At 40.4% G+C, this 18,316-nt stretch overlaps 2 protein-coding genes and 1 long non-coding RNA gene across 5 annotated transcripts; 2 read left to right on the top strand and 1 right to left on the bottom strand.

The window, feature by feature from the left end:
• Positions 1-3,366: 3,366 nt before the first annotated feature.
• Positions 3,367-3,963, top strand: LOC103631730 (uncharacterized). The gene is made up of 3 exons (XR_555368.2): positions 3,367-3,495; positions 3,708-3,771; positions 3,868-3,963. It is a non-coding gene; the product is annotated as an uncharacterized lncRNA (long non-coding RNA).
• A 7,283-nt stretch (positions 3,964-11,246) lies between these two features.
• On the top strand, positions 11,247-12,245 carry LOC103631729 (glutaredoxin-C1). Its single transcript, XM_008652890.3, has one exon. The coding sequence runs from the start codon at positions 11,269-11,271 to the stop codon at positions 11,860-11,862; it is 594 nt and encodes a 197-aa protein (XP_008651112.1). The 5' UTR covers positions 11,247-11,268; the 3' UTR covers positions 11,863-12,245.
• A 595-nt stretch (positions 12,246-12,840) lies between these two features.
• On the bottom strand, positions 12,841-17,000 carry LOC100191875 (Solanesyl diphosphate synthase 2 chloroplastic). Of its 3 annotated transcripts, none has more exons than XM_008674786.4 (6): positions 16,613-17,000; positions 16,390-16,526; positions 14,945-15,072; positions 14,750-14,853; positions 13,967-14,094; positions 12,841-13,878 (listed from the first exon to the last, which is right to left on the bottom strand). In XM_008674786.4, exons 4-6 carry the CDS (start codon positions 14,808-14,810, stop codon positions 13,330-13,332), a joined length of 738 nt encoding a protein of 245 aa, XP_008673008.1. In that variant the 5' UTR covers positions 14,811-14,853; positions 14,945-15,072; positions 16,390-16,526; positions 16,613-17,000; the 3' UTR covers positions 12,841-13,329. The 3 variants fall into 3 exon arrangements, with proteins under 3 accessions (XP_008673008.1, XP_008672980.1, NP_001347618.1); XM_008674758.3 differs by having other exon boundaries at positions 16,666-16,999; NM_001360689.1 differs by having other exon boundaries at positions 12,867-13,878; positions 16,633-16,912.
• Positions 17,001-18,316: the final 1,316 nt, after the last annotated feature.

Raw genomic sequence — 18,316 nt, 5'->3', positions numbered from 1 at the left:
CCTGTCCAGTATTCCATATAGTTTATCATCCATAGCCCGCAAGATACCCTAATATGAAATTTAACAGATCAGGTGAGTTTCTATGTATATATGAAAATAAATATAACCAATTTTGTAGAGTTGTGGTCACATGAATTTTGCCCATCCGTTTGCATTTGTGTTGTGATCTTCTCTATAACTGGCCATGATGCAACATCAAGGTTCGACCACTTGCCTTGGTAAAGCTCTTTATGTTCTGCTGCAAGTTTAATCTGTCTTTCTATACCTTTTAACTATGTGTATATATAAAACATATCAAGATTTATAGATAACAAATAATGTAATGATGAAATAATCATAATATAAAAGAAATGATTACTCACTGTAGTATAAAGGTCTCGGCGATCCGTTATTTGTTGTCCCATAGAATCGAGTACATGTACCTCATTTTTTTGCATTCAGAACTGCCAGGTACCAGTGAAAATTTTCTATATTCATTGGAATGAACACCTTCATAGAACATACATTAACATTAATTTGTAAATATTGTGCACCAATATATTACATATATTAAAAATGAGATGAGTTTTAGGTCAACCATGTCAGACTGTAAATAGTTGTCCACCCTTTTTTCAATTGTGTCTTCCTTACAATTTAAGAGCATCTTAGGGTCGCCATCACGCTTAAGCAGACTGGAAATGAATGTGTTCTCCAAGAAGACCTTTCCACCTTCTCTATGAAGTAAATGCTCTTCATCCCTAATACAGTGTATATATGCACTGAGGGCCTGTACACCAAAAGAATACAATTAACAGATCAAATATACATGCTAGCTTTAAATATGTATACCATATTGTATAATATGATAATTATAAATATATATACTTTATATTATTGTATATAATATGGACATACAGATGTACTTACTTCGCCAGACACTTGGATGTCACCATGAAAAAGACATTCCATATCATTTTTATTTAACCATGCGCTGTCGATGTCCACCACAACTTGTTTCCCCGGTAATGTTTTAATGTATTCAATAAGCTGAACATCTTCTGGGGTGCACTTATAATCTATACAATGAAAAATATTATACTTAATAAGCAAATGATATATGCGAAAACCAATAAGATGCAATAAGACAAGAACAAAAAATTACCTTCAGAGACAACTCGAGCTACATTCAATTTCTTTGGTTTCTTATGTTGTGATATTCTAATAAGTGTGTCCAAAGCATCTTGTTTGTTCTGCTCTACCATATCCGCATCAGAACTTATTTGACTTGATTCATTTGGAACATCCAAAGATGTCAGGTGTATCACATCTGTATGAGGAGTGAATGAAACATAAGTCTCTTGACAAAAGCATTTTTAGGAGTACTCATAAGACAATATTTACATTTAGGAGTGTAGATAAGAGAGCCTACCCGGTTGTGTCCCAAGATCGGCTTCAGTTGACACTTTTACATGATTGAAAATACAGTCAATGCCTACTCCCACAACATCGTGTGATTGTTTTGCAGCATTACCAACACTGACCTTACTATCCTCGCTCTCTATATCTATGGCGCACAAGAGAAAAATTAAGTGTCAAAAAAATATTTAATATGCAGACCTTAGTTTTTTTGTAATTGATAATAGCACTTACCCAATTCATGTTCATTAGTGTCATTAGTTGACAATTGTGCTGAACAACCACTTCTAGCCACAACCTCATACGATGGTTCAACAGTATTGCCAACATCGGCATTTCCTTCCTCCACCACTATATCCATTGTGATTTGGTCTGTACCCATCAGATTGAAAGTGTCAAACATAATTTTATTGACAAAAGTATTTTAAGTATATAAAGTACATCGTCAAATAGCACGAAACTAAATAAAACACGAACTTTAGCTTAAGTTCTTCATTCATATAGATGTGACAAGTGAACTTGTATAAACTTACGGAGGAAAGGGACACAGGCCTGCCACCATCCTATTTTGATACCCGATGCCATTGATCTTATAGGATGTATATCATGGCATTATTGCAAAGATACAACATTGCTCCTTATAAAAATGCTAAAATAATATGAACAATATATTGTTGTATTATTATGACTGAATTTAGAGGTATCAGAATTTAGCAACAAACAAAGTCACTATCAATTTAAAGGTCTCAGAATTTAGCAGCAAACATGTAACTTGGAGTTTAGAAAAAAAAGATAGCAGCAAACATGTAACTTGGAGTTTAGAAAAAAGAGATAGCAGCAAACAAAGATCTTGTTTGCTTGCGCTAAATGGTAGATCCAAAAAAGATGTTGCTCATCAATATTATTGCATTGAAACAAACAAAATAACAAGAGGGAAAATAGGTTTATACTTTGTTTGATTTGCGGTACCACATAGATAACGATTTCATGTGTTTACTCATAGCACCGCACGGGCATAAACCTATGAATACATAATTATCGTGATATTATAGGTCCCCGTTGCAACGCACACACAATAATGGTGTGAAATAGGACATACAAAGATAAATTAACCCTTCGGTCGTAATTGTGATTCTGCCCCTCCTTTGAAAAAGCAGGGATAAATCACAATTACGACTGAAGGGTAAGTTTGTCTTTGTATGTCCTATTTCACACCGTTACTGTCATCTAACTGAAGCAGGGACGGACTTGTTTTTTCGTTTTCAAAAAAAGAGGACCGAAATCACAAAGTCGAATTTTGAGGGGCAAAATTACAGTTGCACTTCCATCTAGGGACAGAAAAACAATTGCCTATATTTGCTGATATGAGCCTCTGAGGTTCCTTTAGTCAAACAAATAACTAAAAACCATGTGAAAAATGTCTATAGCAGCCCACATGCAACAGCATCCCATGCTTCACGTGCATTTGGCCATTTCCTAATCACGCAGCCCCATTCTCTCTCAGCCTTTTCTGGCATGCATGTGCTAAGCTCATGTGTCCAAACCCTTATGTAGTCTGGTCTGTTGTCACTATATTCACCCATTGGCATGTTAATAAACATTTGTGCATCATCTAATTATGGCATATGCATCCTCAGGACAGGTTGCGGTGCTGCCAATAACATAATTAGTAAGCTTTACCTTTTTTCTTCCTCTTACTTCAGAGATCTTCTAAAGATAGGAACTGGAGCATCATCTAATTATGGCATATGCATCCTCAGGACAGGTTGCGGTGCTGCCAATAACATAATTAGTAAGTTTTACCTTTTTTCTTCCTCTTACTTCAGAGATCTTCTAAAGATAGGAACTGGAGCATCATCTAATTATGGCATATGCATCCTCAGGACAGGTTGTGGTGCTGCCAATAACATAATTAGTAAGTTTTACCTTTTTTTCTTCCTCTTACTTCAGAGATCTTCTAAAGATAGGAACTGGAGCAGCAAACCATGTAGACAGAAGAAAAGCTAAAGGACTACATGTTGAAGTAGTAATAGTTACTGCAGTACTGCACACACTGCATCTGATTTGACTTGTTGTATGGTAAATTGCCCGTCCACGCAGGTTTGAACCACAAAGGTTTCAGCCATACATTTCATTTCCTGAATAGTTGTTTCTTCTAGATCCTAGCGCATGTCTGGGTACCAAATTCAGGCTGAAGGCGGCACATTCCCCATGCCAAGACAATCTTTATTATGCCATGACAATGGAAATGATTTGTTCATTTGACTTATAACTTGCTTACTGACAATATTATGAACACTTTTGCTTCACAGGAAGCATAGCTGATGAACTCATGGAAGAAATAAAGAAGGAAGTTGAAGAATAATGCTGCTCCAAGTTAGTTGTGCTTTGTTGTTTATTTATATAATAGGTTGTTTTCTTGAACTGAAATTGCATGTACTATTACTGAGTTCTCTTTACTCTGGTTGGCAGAGTATTCATATATGGTTCCAACTTTGTAAAAATGGGGCATGCTTGTTTTATGTTATACAAGAGAAACCTGAGAATATGGTATTATTTGTTTGTATATTTTGTTCTGACATATATGTGACTGGACGACCGGTGCAACACTCCTCAATCTGCTCTCAAGATTATAGAAACTGAACAACGAGAAATGAAAATATAACAATTGTATGCCCTTCTCTTAACCTTTAGCATCACTGCATAACTACTCTAGCAGTTAAAGCTTCTTAGACTGTCTCCAGTAGAGCTTGTAAATTAGGGGACACGGTATTATAGATGACAATGTTTAATACTGTTTACGGAGAGAAGTTTGAAATAGGTGATAAGATAGAAGATATAATAGGAGATCTGTTGGAGATAGCCTATGAAGCTGTTTACATCTGGGAAGGCCTTTTTTTTACCTGTGGCTTTGTGAGGAGCAGCTTTAGTCATGTTGTGTTTCCAAGTGCTAAGCCATATCTGTTGACTGTTGTTTCTATACTCAAGTCTGCTCTATCTCACTTGAAAGCAGACCATGCAGGAGATTTTCTTAGTTGCCATGGCCAGAGAGTATGTGCCTTCTACATATATTTTTTAGTTTTTTTACTACTACCACTCCCTGTCCCAAATTATAGGTTGCTTTGGTTTTCTAGTTATATATAGCTTTGTTGTGAACTCTGTCACTTTCATTCAAACTGTGAATCCCAGTTCTGTGCATTTTGGGCTGCTCGAGACCTGTATTATAGAGTTGCAGCTTCCTAGGCTCAAACCAATGTTTTCAGATTGGCTGATCGCTCCTGATCGCCAGAGGGGCGATCAACTGACTAATCACGATTTGTCGGCGACTAGCCCGATTAACCGGGCTCTGATCGGTCAATCGGACATCCTGATCGTCTAGAGCTATACGAACCGATCAACCTTCATATATATAATAACTACACGCCCATGGACATGGCTTCAGGTTCAGGCTTTCAACAAAGCAAACAGCCATACGTGATACGCCAATGGACATGGGCAGCAACAGGCCAACAGCCATACTACAACATGAAGCAAATAATCACTCGAAGGTTTCAGGTTTTCAGCATCTAAGTAAAACTGAAAAAATGCCACATCATTCTTTCTCAGTGCAATGCACAAGCATTTCCACATGGATTCAAATAATGTTTTTTACCCCCTCTGCAGTGATCCAAAATGACAGACCAAAATACAAATTGGAAAAGAAAAAAAGACATAGCTGAGAAAAACAAAGGACAAAGATTCCCTTTCCTGCTCTATTATTAGGAACAGACAAAAAGTTCCCTGGGTTCATAGTACAATATTAGGAAACAGGAAAGCAAAGAAACAACACAAAAAATTACAAGGATTCTAGCCATTGGTTCTTGAGAGGGAGATAACCACCCTTCGTTATATGGACAGCCAAGGAAAATTCTTGCTTGAATTTAACTCTATTTTATGTCTTAGTCGGATCTATTGCATTGAAAGTCCAGTAATTTTGTACTATCTACTCAAAATTTTGAACTGCGAGATATTATTGTACCTTAGTATATTATATATCACGTTCTACGTTTCCTTCAGTTGATTGAAACATGATTAGTTTAGTTAATTTTCACGTTGTCATGAATCTCATTTAAAAGTTTTACATCTTATACCAGGTTTTTGAAACATTTGTTGAATCTACACTATTGTACAACCAACATTTGTCCTTGACTACCCAGTTGAGATATCACCATTGGCAAAACCACATTGGAGGTAAACACTCCTATTTCATTTTGCATGGCACCCATATATTATGAGATTGAGAGATTCAAATGCTGCAAGATTTTCTATTTCTTAATAAACAATCTATAGGTTTAGTGGCATAATAATTAGTACTATTTCAGTTCACAATCTGTAAAACTACATCATGTGGTACAGTAGTAGACCATTATGAATATTTTTCCCCTTCAAAACTTTCTTTGTTCCACTGATGGCATGTACTTGAAATAAAAACAAAGGCGGACCAAGGTGGTTGTTTAACTTCGAATAGTCTGTCCGTGATGTAGCATCATAGTACAGCTGTCACGTCCCTGAGGATGTAGATGTGGGAGCTCGCTGGCCACCGGTTTCCTGCCCGTGGTGGATGGTGGCAAGGTAGATAGCAGGGAGATGAGATAACAGAGATTTTTTTTTTGGGAAAACGCAGGAGAACTGCGCCTCAATATATTAAGAAGAAGAGATAAATCCAGATCAAAGAGATCTGGACAGATTACAAGGCCTCCTCAGGGAGGCCAGAAACACAGGAAACTGAAAAAATCCATCAAACTAAACAACTCCCTAGTCTCCATGAGATAACAGAGAAAGGAGGTGAAAATGGGATTGGCTGTAATTGCTTGTTTATTGCTGAACCAGACCTTCCTGATTGATCCCAAATACCCCTCCTTTTGCCTAATTAGCCCCTGTTACGAGCGCCTATAAATGTTCCCGACCGTAACAATAGCTCAAGGTTACACCTGGAAACTGGGGAGAAAAGGAAGATGTAATTCAGTCTGAGTTTTATAATATGTTATTTAGGTGATCATTAAGATAGATGGAAATCACAACTTGCTTGTCAGATCATTTCAAATTCAAATGTGCAGTTTCAAATTCGAATGTGTCTATTCAATAACATCTATTCAATGCTCATCTGCTTTCTTTGTTGTATCAACCAAATGACCACTAAACAATAGGAAGCTAAAAAGGAGCCAAAATAGAGAAATAAAAGGCAAAAATACATCTTCACCTAAAAACCAAAATAATTAAGTGCATTACAAGTTGTTAATTGCCATTCATTCATCAATGTCAGTTACGGCGTAAGGACCTCCTTATAAACGATATTCTTTGTGTATGTTGCGCCATTTATCGCTGAGTTCCTTTCAACCCCCTTCTTCTTCTTCTCATCGTGGACTGGAATGGCAAGTATCTTCACTTTCGATCGAGCGGTGGCCCTTGATAGAGCAACATAAAGTTGACCATGAGAGAACACTGGTTCCGGCAAGTACACACCAACATTAGGAATCGTCTGGCCCTGGGCCTTGTTAACTGTCATGGCAAAACTTAGTCTTATCGGAAACTGCTTCCTTTTAAACTGGAAAGGGAACATCTCATCATCAGAGGGGCACAGGGGTATACGAGGCAAGAAAATTCGCATTCCAGCATGTTGGCCAAGGACAATTTCAGCATCAATACTGTTTTTTTGGAAACCACGAACCACCAACCTCGTGCCATTGCAAAGTCCATTAGCAGGGTCTATATTCCTAAGCAACATGATTGGGCATCCAACTTTGAGCTTCAGAACGTGCGGGGGTAGTCCATTAGGAGTCAGCGTGTTTAGAAACTCTGATGGGTAATAGTTATTAGGATCATCCACCGCGGTGTCAAAACTATGGTACATCATCTGCTCCCCTTGGAAACGATCAATCATCCTCATATTTATCATATCCACCCAGTCATTCCGTGTAGACAATATTGCTCTTGAAGTGATGTAGCTTGTGTTAGACATGTTTTCATTTAGATTGGGGTAAATGTCATCTATCAGTCTATCAAGGTCGCGGTCATTACCAGTATATGGCACACATACCTCATCTGGAAGACGAACATCACCATCGTTGTTCGCTTCCTCAGTTCCACCACCGACGCGCAACAAATATTCTGCAAACCATGGGTCGCTCTGTGCCCTCATGTTTTGAAAAAGCTTTAGGTGGCACATGGATTCCCAGAGGTAAGAACTCCGTAGAGAGGCAGCAACTATCTGAGCCCTTGACCCCTTGCGTACAACAGGAAGTACTTGTCTGAAATCACCCCCGAACACAACAGTCTTCCCACCAAAGGGCAACCTAGACTGTCCCATTATATCACGCATGCTATTGTCTAGCGCCTCAATTGCTTGTCTCTTAGTCATTGATGCCTCGTCCCAGATAATGAGCGATGCTTTTTGTAGCAACTTTGCTGTCCCGCTTTGTTTCGTGAAGCTACATACAACACCATCATCAATAGTAAGTGGTATCTTGAAGCGCGAATGGGCAGTCCTCCCCCCAGGCAATATAGAAGCCGCAACACCAGATGTAGCTGTTGCAACTGCAATCTTGTCCTGACTGCGTAGTGCTGCAAGCAATGCCTTATACAGATAGGTCTTTCCAGTCCCACCAGGCCCATCCACAAAGAACACTCCACCGTTATTGGTGTCAACGACAGATAGGATCTTATCATAAGCAGACCTCTGCTCCTCGTTTAGGGTTTCTTTCAGAGCAACGTCTTCTGTCGTCGGCACTATACTTTCCTCCTCATAAATCTCTCTATCAGTACCATGTAAATCGTCATATCTATCAATGATAGCAGGGAGAGGGAATGTCTTTATGTCTTTACCCATTGACTGCAAAATGTTTCTAATGTCAATCAAGACCATCTGCTGCACATGGATTTTGCTTTAAGTACTACGGTGATAGTCCTCTGACATTGAGTCAAGGTGTCTCTGCCATAATTCTGCCACATCGTTCGGCTCGCAGTATACCAGTATTGTTGCAAACAACCTTCGTAGTGCTGACGGCATTTGGTAAATAGCGGCTTCGTTGAGACACTCATCTATTGTGTCGTCTGCTTCAAGCAGTCCCCTCCTTTGTGCTGCCTCACGAAAAGTTGGTAGTGTGTCACCATCTACTGTCCTTAGATCCGCATAGGAGGTAGCACCCGTCACATGGTTTAAGAGAAGTCGAAGATAAAAGCGCTCCCCCTCAGCTGGATGAGCAGAGACTATTCTACCAACCTGTCCACCCGTGTTTCGTTTCCTCCTTTGCCACACCTTGCCCTGCTGCAAAGTGTACCACTCAGGAAAATCACGGTAAAGGATGCCCTGAGCCTCTTCATGTAGCCTATTTGCCTCAAAATATGCCGTAAGCATTGACCTATCGGCACCTGGACGTTGGACAACATGATTTACTTTAGCACGCTCGTGAAATGACACCATATGCATGTTTTCAAGATGGAGCTGTAGTTGCATCACTGGTGGAGAGTTTTGACTTAGATCAAAGCTGAATATCCTCCAAAGGGCTTCTGGAGGGGTCACCCACCTAGCATCTCTATACTGCTTGATCTCATCAACGTCACCATCAGCCTTGTTTGCGTCTGTCACAGCCACAGACGCACGATCGTGGCCTTTGTATATGTATTTGAACAAGTATTTGACAGCCTTGATGCTCCCGCACGCCTCAACATTGATGTGACAGTTGAAGAGCCGGAAGAGGTAAGGGTTGTAAGGGACGACCCATCTGTTGTCCAATTCACAACCTCGAATCGTTTCCTTACGCCCATCATCACGACGCCTATAAATAGGATATGAATCCTTTCCTTGAGACGTTGCATTGCTAAAAGCTCTAGGATAATGGTTTTTGCATGAAGCATGGCCCTTAGTGCATGGGCATTTAGGATTTAGCAACCCGCACGGTCCATGCATCATATGCTTGATAACCATCTTGTATAGTTCAGGGTACTTCTTCTTGTCAGGGATCTCAGCGGAGATAAGGTGATCATACTGATCAGGACAAGTTAGCTTGTACTTTCTCTGCATGATGAGTAGGAAATGGACATGAGGCAAACCTCGCTTCTGGAACTCCACGACATAGACATAAGCTCGGATTTTTCCAAGAATATGATGCTTAGTCAATCTCTTCTTCAGTTCCTCTAGTTTTGCACGGAATATGCGAACAACAAGGTCCGGACGATCCTGTGGTGACTGCATAGGGAGAAGCTCTCTGGTTATTTCATCCCAATTGGGGTTGCACGTCATAGTGAGGAATATGTCTGGCTTCCCAAACTTCCGCACAAGGGCCATAGCATCCATATACCGACGTCTCATGTCACGAGGACCACCGATAAATGATGTAGACAGCACGGTTCGCTTTCCAATTTTGTCTGCTCTGTTCTCGCCTTCATGCAAGCTATCTACCAAACCCTTGTATAGATCCGCCCTTAATCTGTCTTGGTTTTTACGTATGAAATCCAAACGAGAGCTCTCAATCTTGATGTAGGTGTCAACCGCGAACTGTTGGAAAAGCCGCTTCCCATGAAGTATTGGATTGAATATACTTGGACGAATTTGGAATCTGTAGCAGTAATAGTCACGTACAGACACGCATAGATGGCTAGGTCGTTCTGCAACAGCAAGGTTTATTAATTAGTGTTGCTAAAAACATATTTAACAAAAGATTATATAAGAATTACAAAGAAAGAACTAACCTGTATCATCATTGTTTGCATCACTTCTCCTATGTTGATCGCGGTACGCGTCTACTTCGTCCATGGAAACATTGGACTTAGGAATATTGGCATGCCATCCAAGTTCACCTTTAGGGAAGAACAATGGATATGATAGTGCATCATAGCATCCATGATATGAACGGATGCCGTGGCTTGACCTATCCTTCCCATGTAGCATAACACTATTACTGAATTGACCTCGACGTTCACTCCCCTCAATCCAAATTGCAGCTACCTCCGAAGTAATGGGTGAATTATATAACTTCTGGTTCAGCGTTTGGTCAAGGTTCAAGGCGATGTGGTAGTCTTCAATGTTATCAACGTGCCCCATACTCCTAAGGTGCTCAGAGTATGGATTTCCCTTAAGTATTTCAACCAATTGTTTAATAATTGCCTTATCTTTCTCAAATTGTTGTTGACGACATTTACGATATCTATGCTCGAGGCTGAGATCATCATCGTAGAAGTAGAGTTCAAGGTGTCCAGTAATATTTATCCAAGTTAGTCAATTTACTTGGGGAGCCATTATCCGACGAGGAAATCTCGTTGCCATCCCCACGGACTAGGCACCCAGCCACATGCTTCGCGACGTTACCATATTTTACTAATTTATTACTTGGCCATCGACCACAACCACACGCTTTGCCGTAACTAAGTTACAGGACCCGGGGTTTCAAGGACCCAAATTGCACAGCGTCCGTATTTTACTCACTACGGAAAACTTGACCTCCGTGGTTCTTGCAATTTCGTCGTCATCACACTCAATCTTTTGGAATTTTAGTGTTGAAAATGGGTACAGTAATATTGCAAATGTATTGTATTTCACAATTGCTGTGACCAGTTTCAGCGTCTTATAGTTACGTCTCTATTCCTGTCCCATATATAGCTGTACCCGTTGCTACAATGCTACCTGCAATTTTCTTGAATCTTCTATGGCTGACTCACATGTCTATAGCTAAGCAGAACATAGATGACACCTCTCTCTCTCTCTCTCTCTCTCTCTCTCTCTCTCTCTCTCTCCCAACCCCCAACCCCATCCATCTCACATTCTCTCTCCCTTCTGACTTAACGAATTAGATAGCAGAGAACTACAAAAAGCAGGAGCCCCGAACCTTATCAACATGCATGGACGACCTGCTGTTGCCATCCAAATGTTCCATATTCCACACTAAACCGACGCGTGGTGTCGCAAGAAAGAAGCTTGGCCATTATCCAGACACCATTGGCCTGGCCGGTCAGATAGCTTGGAAACTGTCTCTTTCCAATGGCTATATAAACCAGCCTCACTTCACTAATTCTGGGCAAAGCAAGCACCGCTACTTGAAGCATCTTACACGAAGCTCTTCTAGCTATTCCTCTTCCCGCGAAGAAGTGGTAATCTGCTTGATCAGTAAGTACACAATAATGGACCGGGTGACGAAGCTGGCTTCTCAGCGTGCGGTGGTGATCTTCAGCGCGAGCTCATGCTGCATGTGCCACACGGTGACGCGTCTGTTCCGCGAGCTCGGGGTGAACCCAACGGTGGTGGAGCTAGACGAGGACCCCAGCTGGGGAAAGGAGATGGAGAAGGCACTAGCGAGGCTGCTGGGCCGCAGCCCTGCGGTGCCGGCAGTGTTCATCGGGGGCAGGCTCGTCGGCTCCACCGACAAGGTCATGTCGCTCCACCTCAGCGGCAATCTCGACACAATGCTACGCAACGCGGGCGCACTCTGGGTGTAGTGCAAGTGCAGTGCAGTGCCAGCTGCTCTGTGAGTCACCTGATACACGGAGAATAACATGTTTCTTTCGATGCACATGCACAGATGCACTCCCGTGCTTTTTATCAGGGTCTTCCGTCTGAATCAAACCAAATGTTTTGATTTTAGGGAGCGTTTGGTTGTCCACAGATAAAAGAATCTGTTCTTCTCCCGTTATCTACGCAGTCTGGAATACCAAGATTATGTGTGGAGAGACAAAATCCAAAAAAAAAAAACAAATCAGTTTGTTTGACTTCCTGACATATTTTTGGTGCCTAGATCGATCCTGAGTATCCTCTGAAACCAAACATGGACTTGGTCAAAAGTCTTATGTGGAAAATATTGTCAAATTCTTAATAGCGACTAGCGAGTTCTCTAAATTGTGACAACTAACAAGACTGAAATTCTAAATTGCGAAAATTTTATTAAAAGACCCTACATGGACACACCTATGCCACAGGCTTCTTGTGGGAAAGGTTCTGAGAAGAAATCATACTTCATGAATGTAACAGCTATTGTGGTGTTTCCACAATTCTGGAAGCTTGCACGTTGCAAGCGCGTCCAGCGGTCCAGCCAAGCATTCGAGTCTGAAATTCCAATCGGCGAACGCGATCATCAGAATCAGATAGACAGACTACACGGATTTTTCTCCAGGAAGGTACGACGACAGAGAACAGCGTTCTGCTGTTCCTTTGATGCACCTAGTTCTTCTCAGAACCTTTCCCACAAGAAGCCTGTGGCATAGGTGTGTCCATGTAGGGTCTTTTGATGTACTGTATTTGATACCGTTGACTTTCGACACAAAGTTTGACCACTGGATTTGTTTAAAAATTCCGTGCAGATATATAAAAATTTAAGCCGTTCTTAAAGTGCCACCATTAATAAAAACAACAAAAGTCACAACAAAATAAATGGTAGTCACATGCTTATCAGCTTTTAAAATAGAACAAACGGTTAAATCTTATGTAGAAAATGAACGGTATTATTACTGTTAAATCCGTATTACTGTTAAATCGGAAATAGTACATAATAGTGCAAAGCAATTGTACAAGTGCATGATGTTAGGTGCACGTAGATCCGTACAAATATAGCACACACTTTGTTGCTTGTAAGCATGCTCAGATTGCAAAACAAAAAAGAATGCTAAGTTACTGTATGGTTCTATTATTTACAAGAACTGCCAAGTAGAATGCTCGGATACATGTAGGCGCAAGGGGCTGCGGTCAAGTCCTAGGGTTTCTTATGATTCTGCACAAGCTGTTACAAAATCAACTTGATAGTAGTGGCCTGCTCAAAGGCTATCCCCAGAATTTGTATGAAATAGTGTGATTCATCTGATTTTTCAGTGAAATGTATCTTCCCAAAGGGGCTGAATATAAAGATCTATATGAGAACTACCCCAAACCCCAAATGGAGATATGTACCTGATGGAGCATTCAAGTAAAATCCACTACTCAATCCTCTCAAGATTGTATTCCACCATCTTCTCAAGGGCACTTCTGAAGTCACTTCTTGGAAGGCACTGCAGATTTTGGATTGCCAAGTCACCCTTCTCTCTTGCAAGCTCATGTGCCCTCCGTATCCCACCACTTCTATGAACGAGCTCTATTGCAGTAGCTAACGAATCCGTGTCACTGAACTCAGAATCAATGATCTCCCTTAGCTCTGGTTCACTTTGCAAAGCGAAGATGACTGGAGCAGTCAGGTTTCCCTTTGCCAAGTCACTTGCTGCTGGTTTGCCAAGTTGTTCGGCTGACTGGGTGAAATCCAGGATGTCATCGACAACCTGGAAGGATAGACCAAGATTCCTGCCATATGCATACATTTTTTCACAAATAGTGGTGCTGACGCCACTGAATATGGAAGCTGATTTTGTGCTGGCTGCAATCAAAGATGCAGTCTTGTAGTAGCTCTTGAGAAGGTAGTCGTCAAGTGTGATGTCACAATCAAAAAGAGTGGAAGCTTGTTTTATCTCGCCGCTTGCAAAGTCCTTGATGACCTGTTAGAGCCAATTTCATTTCTGTTAAGAAAATCAAGTAGCACTGTCTTAAACAGAACATAAGTGTTTTCCTCAAGTCCTGGATTACCTGACTGATCAATTTTATAACTTCAATATTTTCTAGGTTTGCAAGAAACCAAGAAGATTGTGCAAACATAAAATCACCAGCAAGTACAGCCACACGTGTACCATATAGTTGGTGAATAGTTTCCTTCCCTGAAACAGTTAGCTCTACATTAGAATAAACTGGTCAAGTTGTGAGATCCAGCCCCCCACCCCCACCCCCCACTCTCCCGTGTGAAAAAAACGAGAGTGGCCTTACATTCAAAACAAGCAATATCCTATTGTGATGGTGGGATGCCTGGTTAACCTCTGCCTGCTTTAGGCCCAACACTTAGAACCGAAGTGAATGCTCATCTCTATCTCAATCAATTTAAAAGTTACTGGCCAATTTTCAGAAAAGAAGGAAAACGAAAACGGAACTGTGCTACTTATATTATGTTATTACAATAATCAAATGTTCCCTAAAGAGCACTTGAAAAAGAGTGCAGCAAATAATCCATGTTTCTAAAAACTCGACCTACAGGGGTAAGACAACCCCTAGTATTGTATTAAGAGAATATTTCTCAGACGAGGGGATTTTTTAACCCCCAGTCTGAAATTCACTCCTACAAAGGGGTAAACTTAGGACATGAGAAGTACTACTCGGACCGTATAACCAACTCAGATAGAGGCCCTTTCGTAGTAATCCATGTTTCTATAGCTAGAAATGTTTCTAAGAAGAATATAACATTCATCTATTCCCAAAATGACATGGTTTTATTGATAGTACTTTTGGCATATTAGATAATAGCATTATATCATCATGTACCTCTTCTCATCCCACTATCATCTATGACATCATCATGTATTAAACTCGCAGTGTGAATCATCTCGATTATCTCTGCCAACCGTCGATGTTCTGCAGTTAACTCCCTAAATTGCAACAGAATAAAAATAATTGAAGTCAAGTATTTCAATATATTCCCTTAGAAATGGTAAGGTCAGAATAACTAAGAGAACTTACGACAAACCAGCTAATTCAGCAGTTGCTCTAGACACCAGGAAAACCAATGCTGGCCTTAATCTTTTTCCACCAGCACCAAAAATTTGTTCAGCTGCAGAAACCAAAACTGGATTTTCTGCACCAACAAGCTATTGCAGTTATGTTAGTTGTTACTGTGGCAGATAGGTATCCTAGCAATAAAAAGTACAGTTTCCCCTATGCATATGATGATGTATTTTTTTATAATGATAAATATCCCTGGAGTTTGATGTCTTACTTAATACAAACACTACAACAGTGGAAGAAGTCAAGGATCCAAAAAGTTGTCAACAAGCACAACCTTGCATCCCATTTGCCTATTTGCCGACACATTAACAAATATAGAATGTTTTTAAATGGAAGCTTTGGTAAGCATCTATTGATGTAATTTTTAGTCATCTTGTAATGATTCCCATCCACTCTGCAGTAAACCCCTGAATGACACTTATTCCTGAAATGAATGATGTTAACTTCCATTTGGAGCTTGTCTAAAAGAACCCAATCAAGCAGTAAAAGGTTGCTCACAAGTCACATATCTAAAAGAACATGAAAGCATATAACTTTATATGATTATCAGTTCATCCAACATCTGACTCTTATCCCTTGCACAGTAAACAAAAACAAAAACAAAACCACCAGCAGTTACGTTCTCTTCTTTCTTTATTGAGTAATGAACTCTCCAACTGCTTCTTTTAACCCTTAACCGAGAGAATTTGGCTGCACACATCGCCATTGAGAATTGAACAAACAACAAGGTGATTTTCTGTAATATAAAGGGCAGTATTTTTTTAAACAGGGAGAGGCCTGTGATCCCTATAAGGCTATAACTGCATGATTGTTCCTCTGCATTCTCTATAGTACACCTGCAGAATGTTCACAACATTGGTTTCAATCCCCTGTAAAATCTTGCCTTAGAAGGTGTTATGGTTGATAATGTCTGTTCTAAGGTTATTTCCAGCAGTTTATCCATCCTATCACATCGCACTATGTAAACAGTGCAATATAAAGCGTAAAAACAGTGTTTTGTCTGACTATATACGTGATTTGCTGGAGACAGCCTAACTCCATATGAATAGTGCTGGGTCGAGGGACTTGAAGAACTTTTTTTTTACTACACAAGTAGTAACAAAACGCAGAAATAACATTTGTTGCAGCTGAATGTGATCTTTAGATAACCACGACCAGAAGTTTGATAGAACTGCAAGCACAATGATCCTTTGAAAGTGAGCATTTTGATAACTGGCATTACTCATTTCAGTTATCAGCTTTGTATCAAATGCACGTGCACACACGCAAAAGAAAAGGTACTTGGCCATACATATACTGATATAAATACTGCGAGAAGGAATGATCTTTTCCCGGAGGAGTTATAAGAGTCAACTGAACGGAAACCCGCAGCCTTTCAGCAGAGAAGCCAAGAAGCTTACCGATTTCAGATTGTTGTTAAGGCTGAGCAAGTCCTCCGATACAACCTCTAAAAGAGATGAAACCGAAGTCCGCTCAGTGACGCTTGTCGTCGTGGCATCAGGAATAGTCGCTGCCGGCACATCGATGGCAGCAAGGCCTACACAGTCACAGACCCAAAGTCCCAGACTCAGCCGGCCACTAACACTCCCGCACTGCTAGAAGTACGCAAAGCTTATATAGTACCAACTGAAGTGACAAGGAACCTGGCTGGCTGGATGAGACCACGAAGCAAGCACCTGGTGTGCGCCGCCTCGATGCCTCCCTGCCGGCAAAGCTGTACCGGACGTGCTGCGCGAGCGCCCCGCGTTTGAAGGACCTGGCGGGGCGGAGCTGCTGCGGCAACGGAGGCGAGTGCGACTGTGCTGGGGCCGTGGCTGTGGCGCGGCGGGGGATATGCGACGAGGAGGCGAGGGAGGACGGCGCCGCCGCCATGTTCGTTGGGTACCGGTGGTGGCAGCGTGCGCGGCGGTTTTGGGAGCTTGTGATACAGGCGACCACAGGCAGGCAGGAGGCAGGCAGGCGGGTCGGGTACTCCGTACTCGGGTGTCGTTGCTGGAGCCGTGCCTGGCTGGCTGCGTGGCCGAGTTGGTGGCCGCGGCTTTTGTATGGTCCGCTCGCGCCTTATCGGCGCAAACGGGATAGGGCCAGCCTGGGCCGTGGATCCGTCGGCGTCCACGTTGGAAGCGGAAAGGGAACGAAGCCCAGAGTATCTCCACTAGTTTTTAAAGAAAAATTTATAAACTTAAATTTACCAAGTTGCTAAATATATAATCTTCAATAATTTCTAACTTTTAGATTGTTAAATATTTTAAAATTATGCTAACTCGGTTTTTCTAGTTATTACTTGCAACTTTAAATTTAAAATTAGTTTTGTTCATAAGATAAAGTTCAATAATCATATTCTTCCCTTTATTAATATTTTAATTTTGTATGAATCGTGATTGGTCATTTTCCTCTAATGTTTTGGATGGATTATCTTCAAACTTGTTAAACAAGGATGATGAATTCATTCTTTCCACAGCTCAAATCATTCAAAGTGCATCACTTGTATAGGATGCGCACTCAGTGGCGGACAAATTATTTTATGGTGTGTGTGTGAAATAGACTATTAGAAGTTGGTATATTTAGGAACCTCGTTAAGGAACGGTTGGAGGATGATTTTTAGTTAATAACACCCTGAATTGATTTTAGGGACTTATTTTGGGAACTAGTGGATGGATATGCTCTAACCTAGGATCCATTTGGGTGCATGAGGCTAGAATTTAGTTTCATAAGAGCAACTCCAATAGTTATGTAAATTTTAGCTCTCTAAATCACATTTAATAAGTTGCTAAATAACTTTGGGAGTAAAAAAATGTAAGTTCTCCAATAGTTCTCTAAATATAGGTTGTAGTTTTGTTTTGTATCTATCCACATAAAAAAAATAAAGTCACAAATTTCATCAATTACCTTCATTATCTACATAATGCAGTAAATATTTTTGTTTAGGGAGTTGCTAAATAGTTGTCAAATGTAGAGAGGAAATAAGGTTAGATGAGAAGTTGTTAAATTTAGAAAGTTCGTTTAGAGAACTGTTGGAGATGAGTTTTTGTGTTAACTACTTAAATTATTGATTTAGGAAGTCTATTAGAGAACTACTGGAGTTGCTCTAACATTGGATGTTTGAATGCTAGTTAGAATTATTAAATATAGTCTAATTACACAACTAATTAAGCCTAGTTAGTAAATGTTTGTTGTAGTATTATATAAGTGAATCATGAACTAATTAAACTTAATAAATTTGTCTCATTGTTTAGTCTTCTTATATGTAATTAATTGTGTAGTTAGACTATATTTAATACTTGTAATTGATATTGAAATATTCAATAAGATACGTACTAAATTTTA

Source organism: Zea mays, chromosome 1 (assembly GCF_902167145.1).
Source record: "Zea mays cultivar B73 chromosome 1, Zm-B73-REFERENCE-NAM-5.0, whole genome shotgun sequence".
NCBI classification, from domain to species: domain Eukaryota; kingdom Viridiplantae; phylum Streptophyta; class Magnoliopsida; order Poales; family Poaceae; genus Zea; species Zea mays.
The sequence above is the reverse complement of the archived record's forward strand: the minus strand, read 5'-3'. Positions and strand labels throughout refer to the sequence as shown.

Excerpts from the sequence above, each read along its gene's own strand:
- LOC100191875 (NM_001360689.1), bottom strand. The coding sequence starts at position 16,861 with ATGGCGGCGGCGCCGTCCTCCCTCGCCTCCTCGTCGCATATCCCCCGC. Across the intron at positions 14,095-14,749 it reads TGATAGTGGGATGAGAAGAG|GGAAGGAAACTATTCACCAA; the intron begins GTACATGATGAT and ends TAACTGTTTCAG. Across the intron at positions 13,879-13,966 it reads TTATAAAATTGATCAGTCAG|GTCATCAAGGACTTTGCAAG; the intron begins GTAATCCAGGAC and ends TGGCTCTAACAG.
- LOC103631729 (XM_008652890.3), top strand. The coding sequence starts at position 11,269 with ATGGACGACCTGCTGTTGCCATCCAAATGTTCCATATTCCACACTAAA.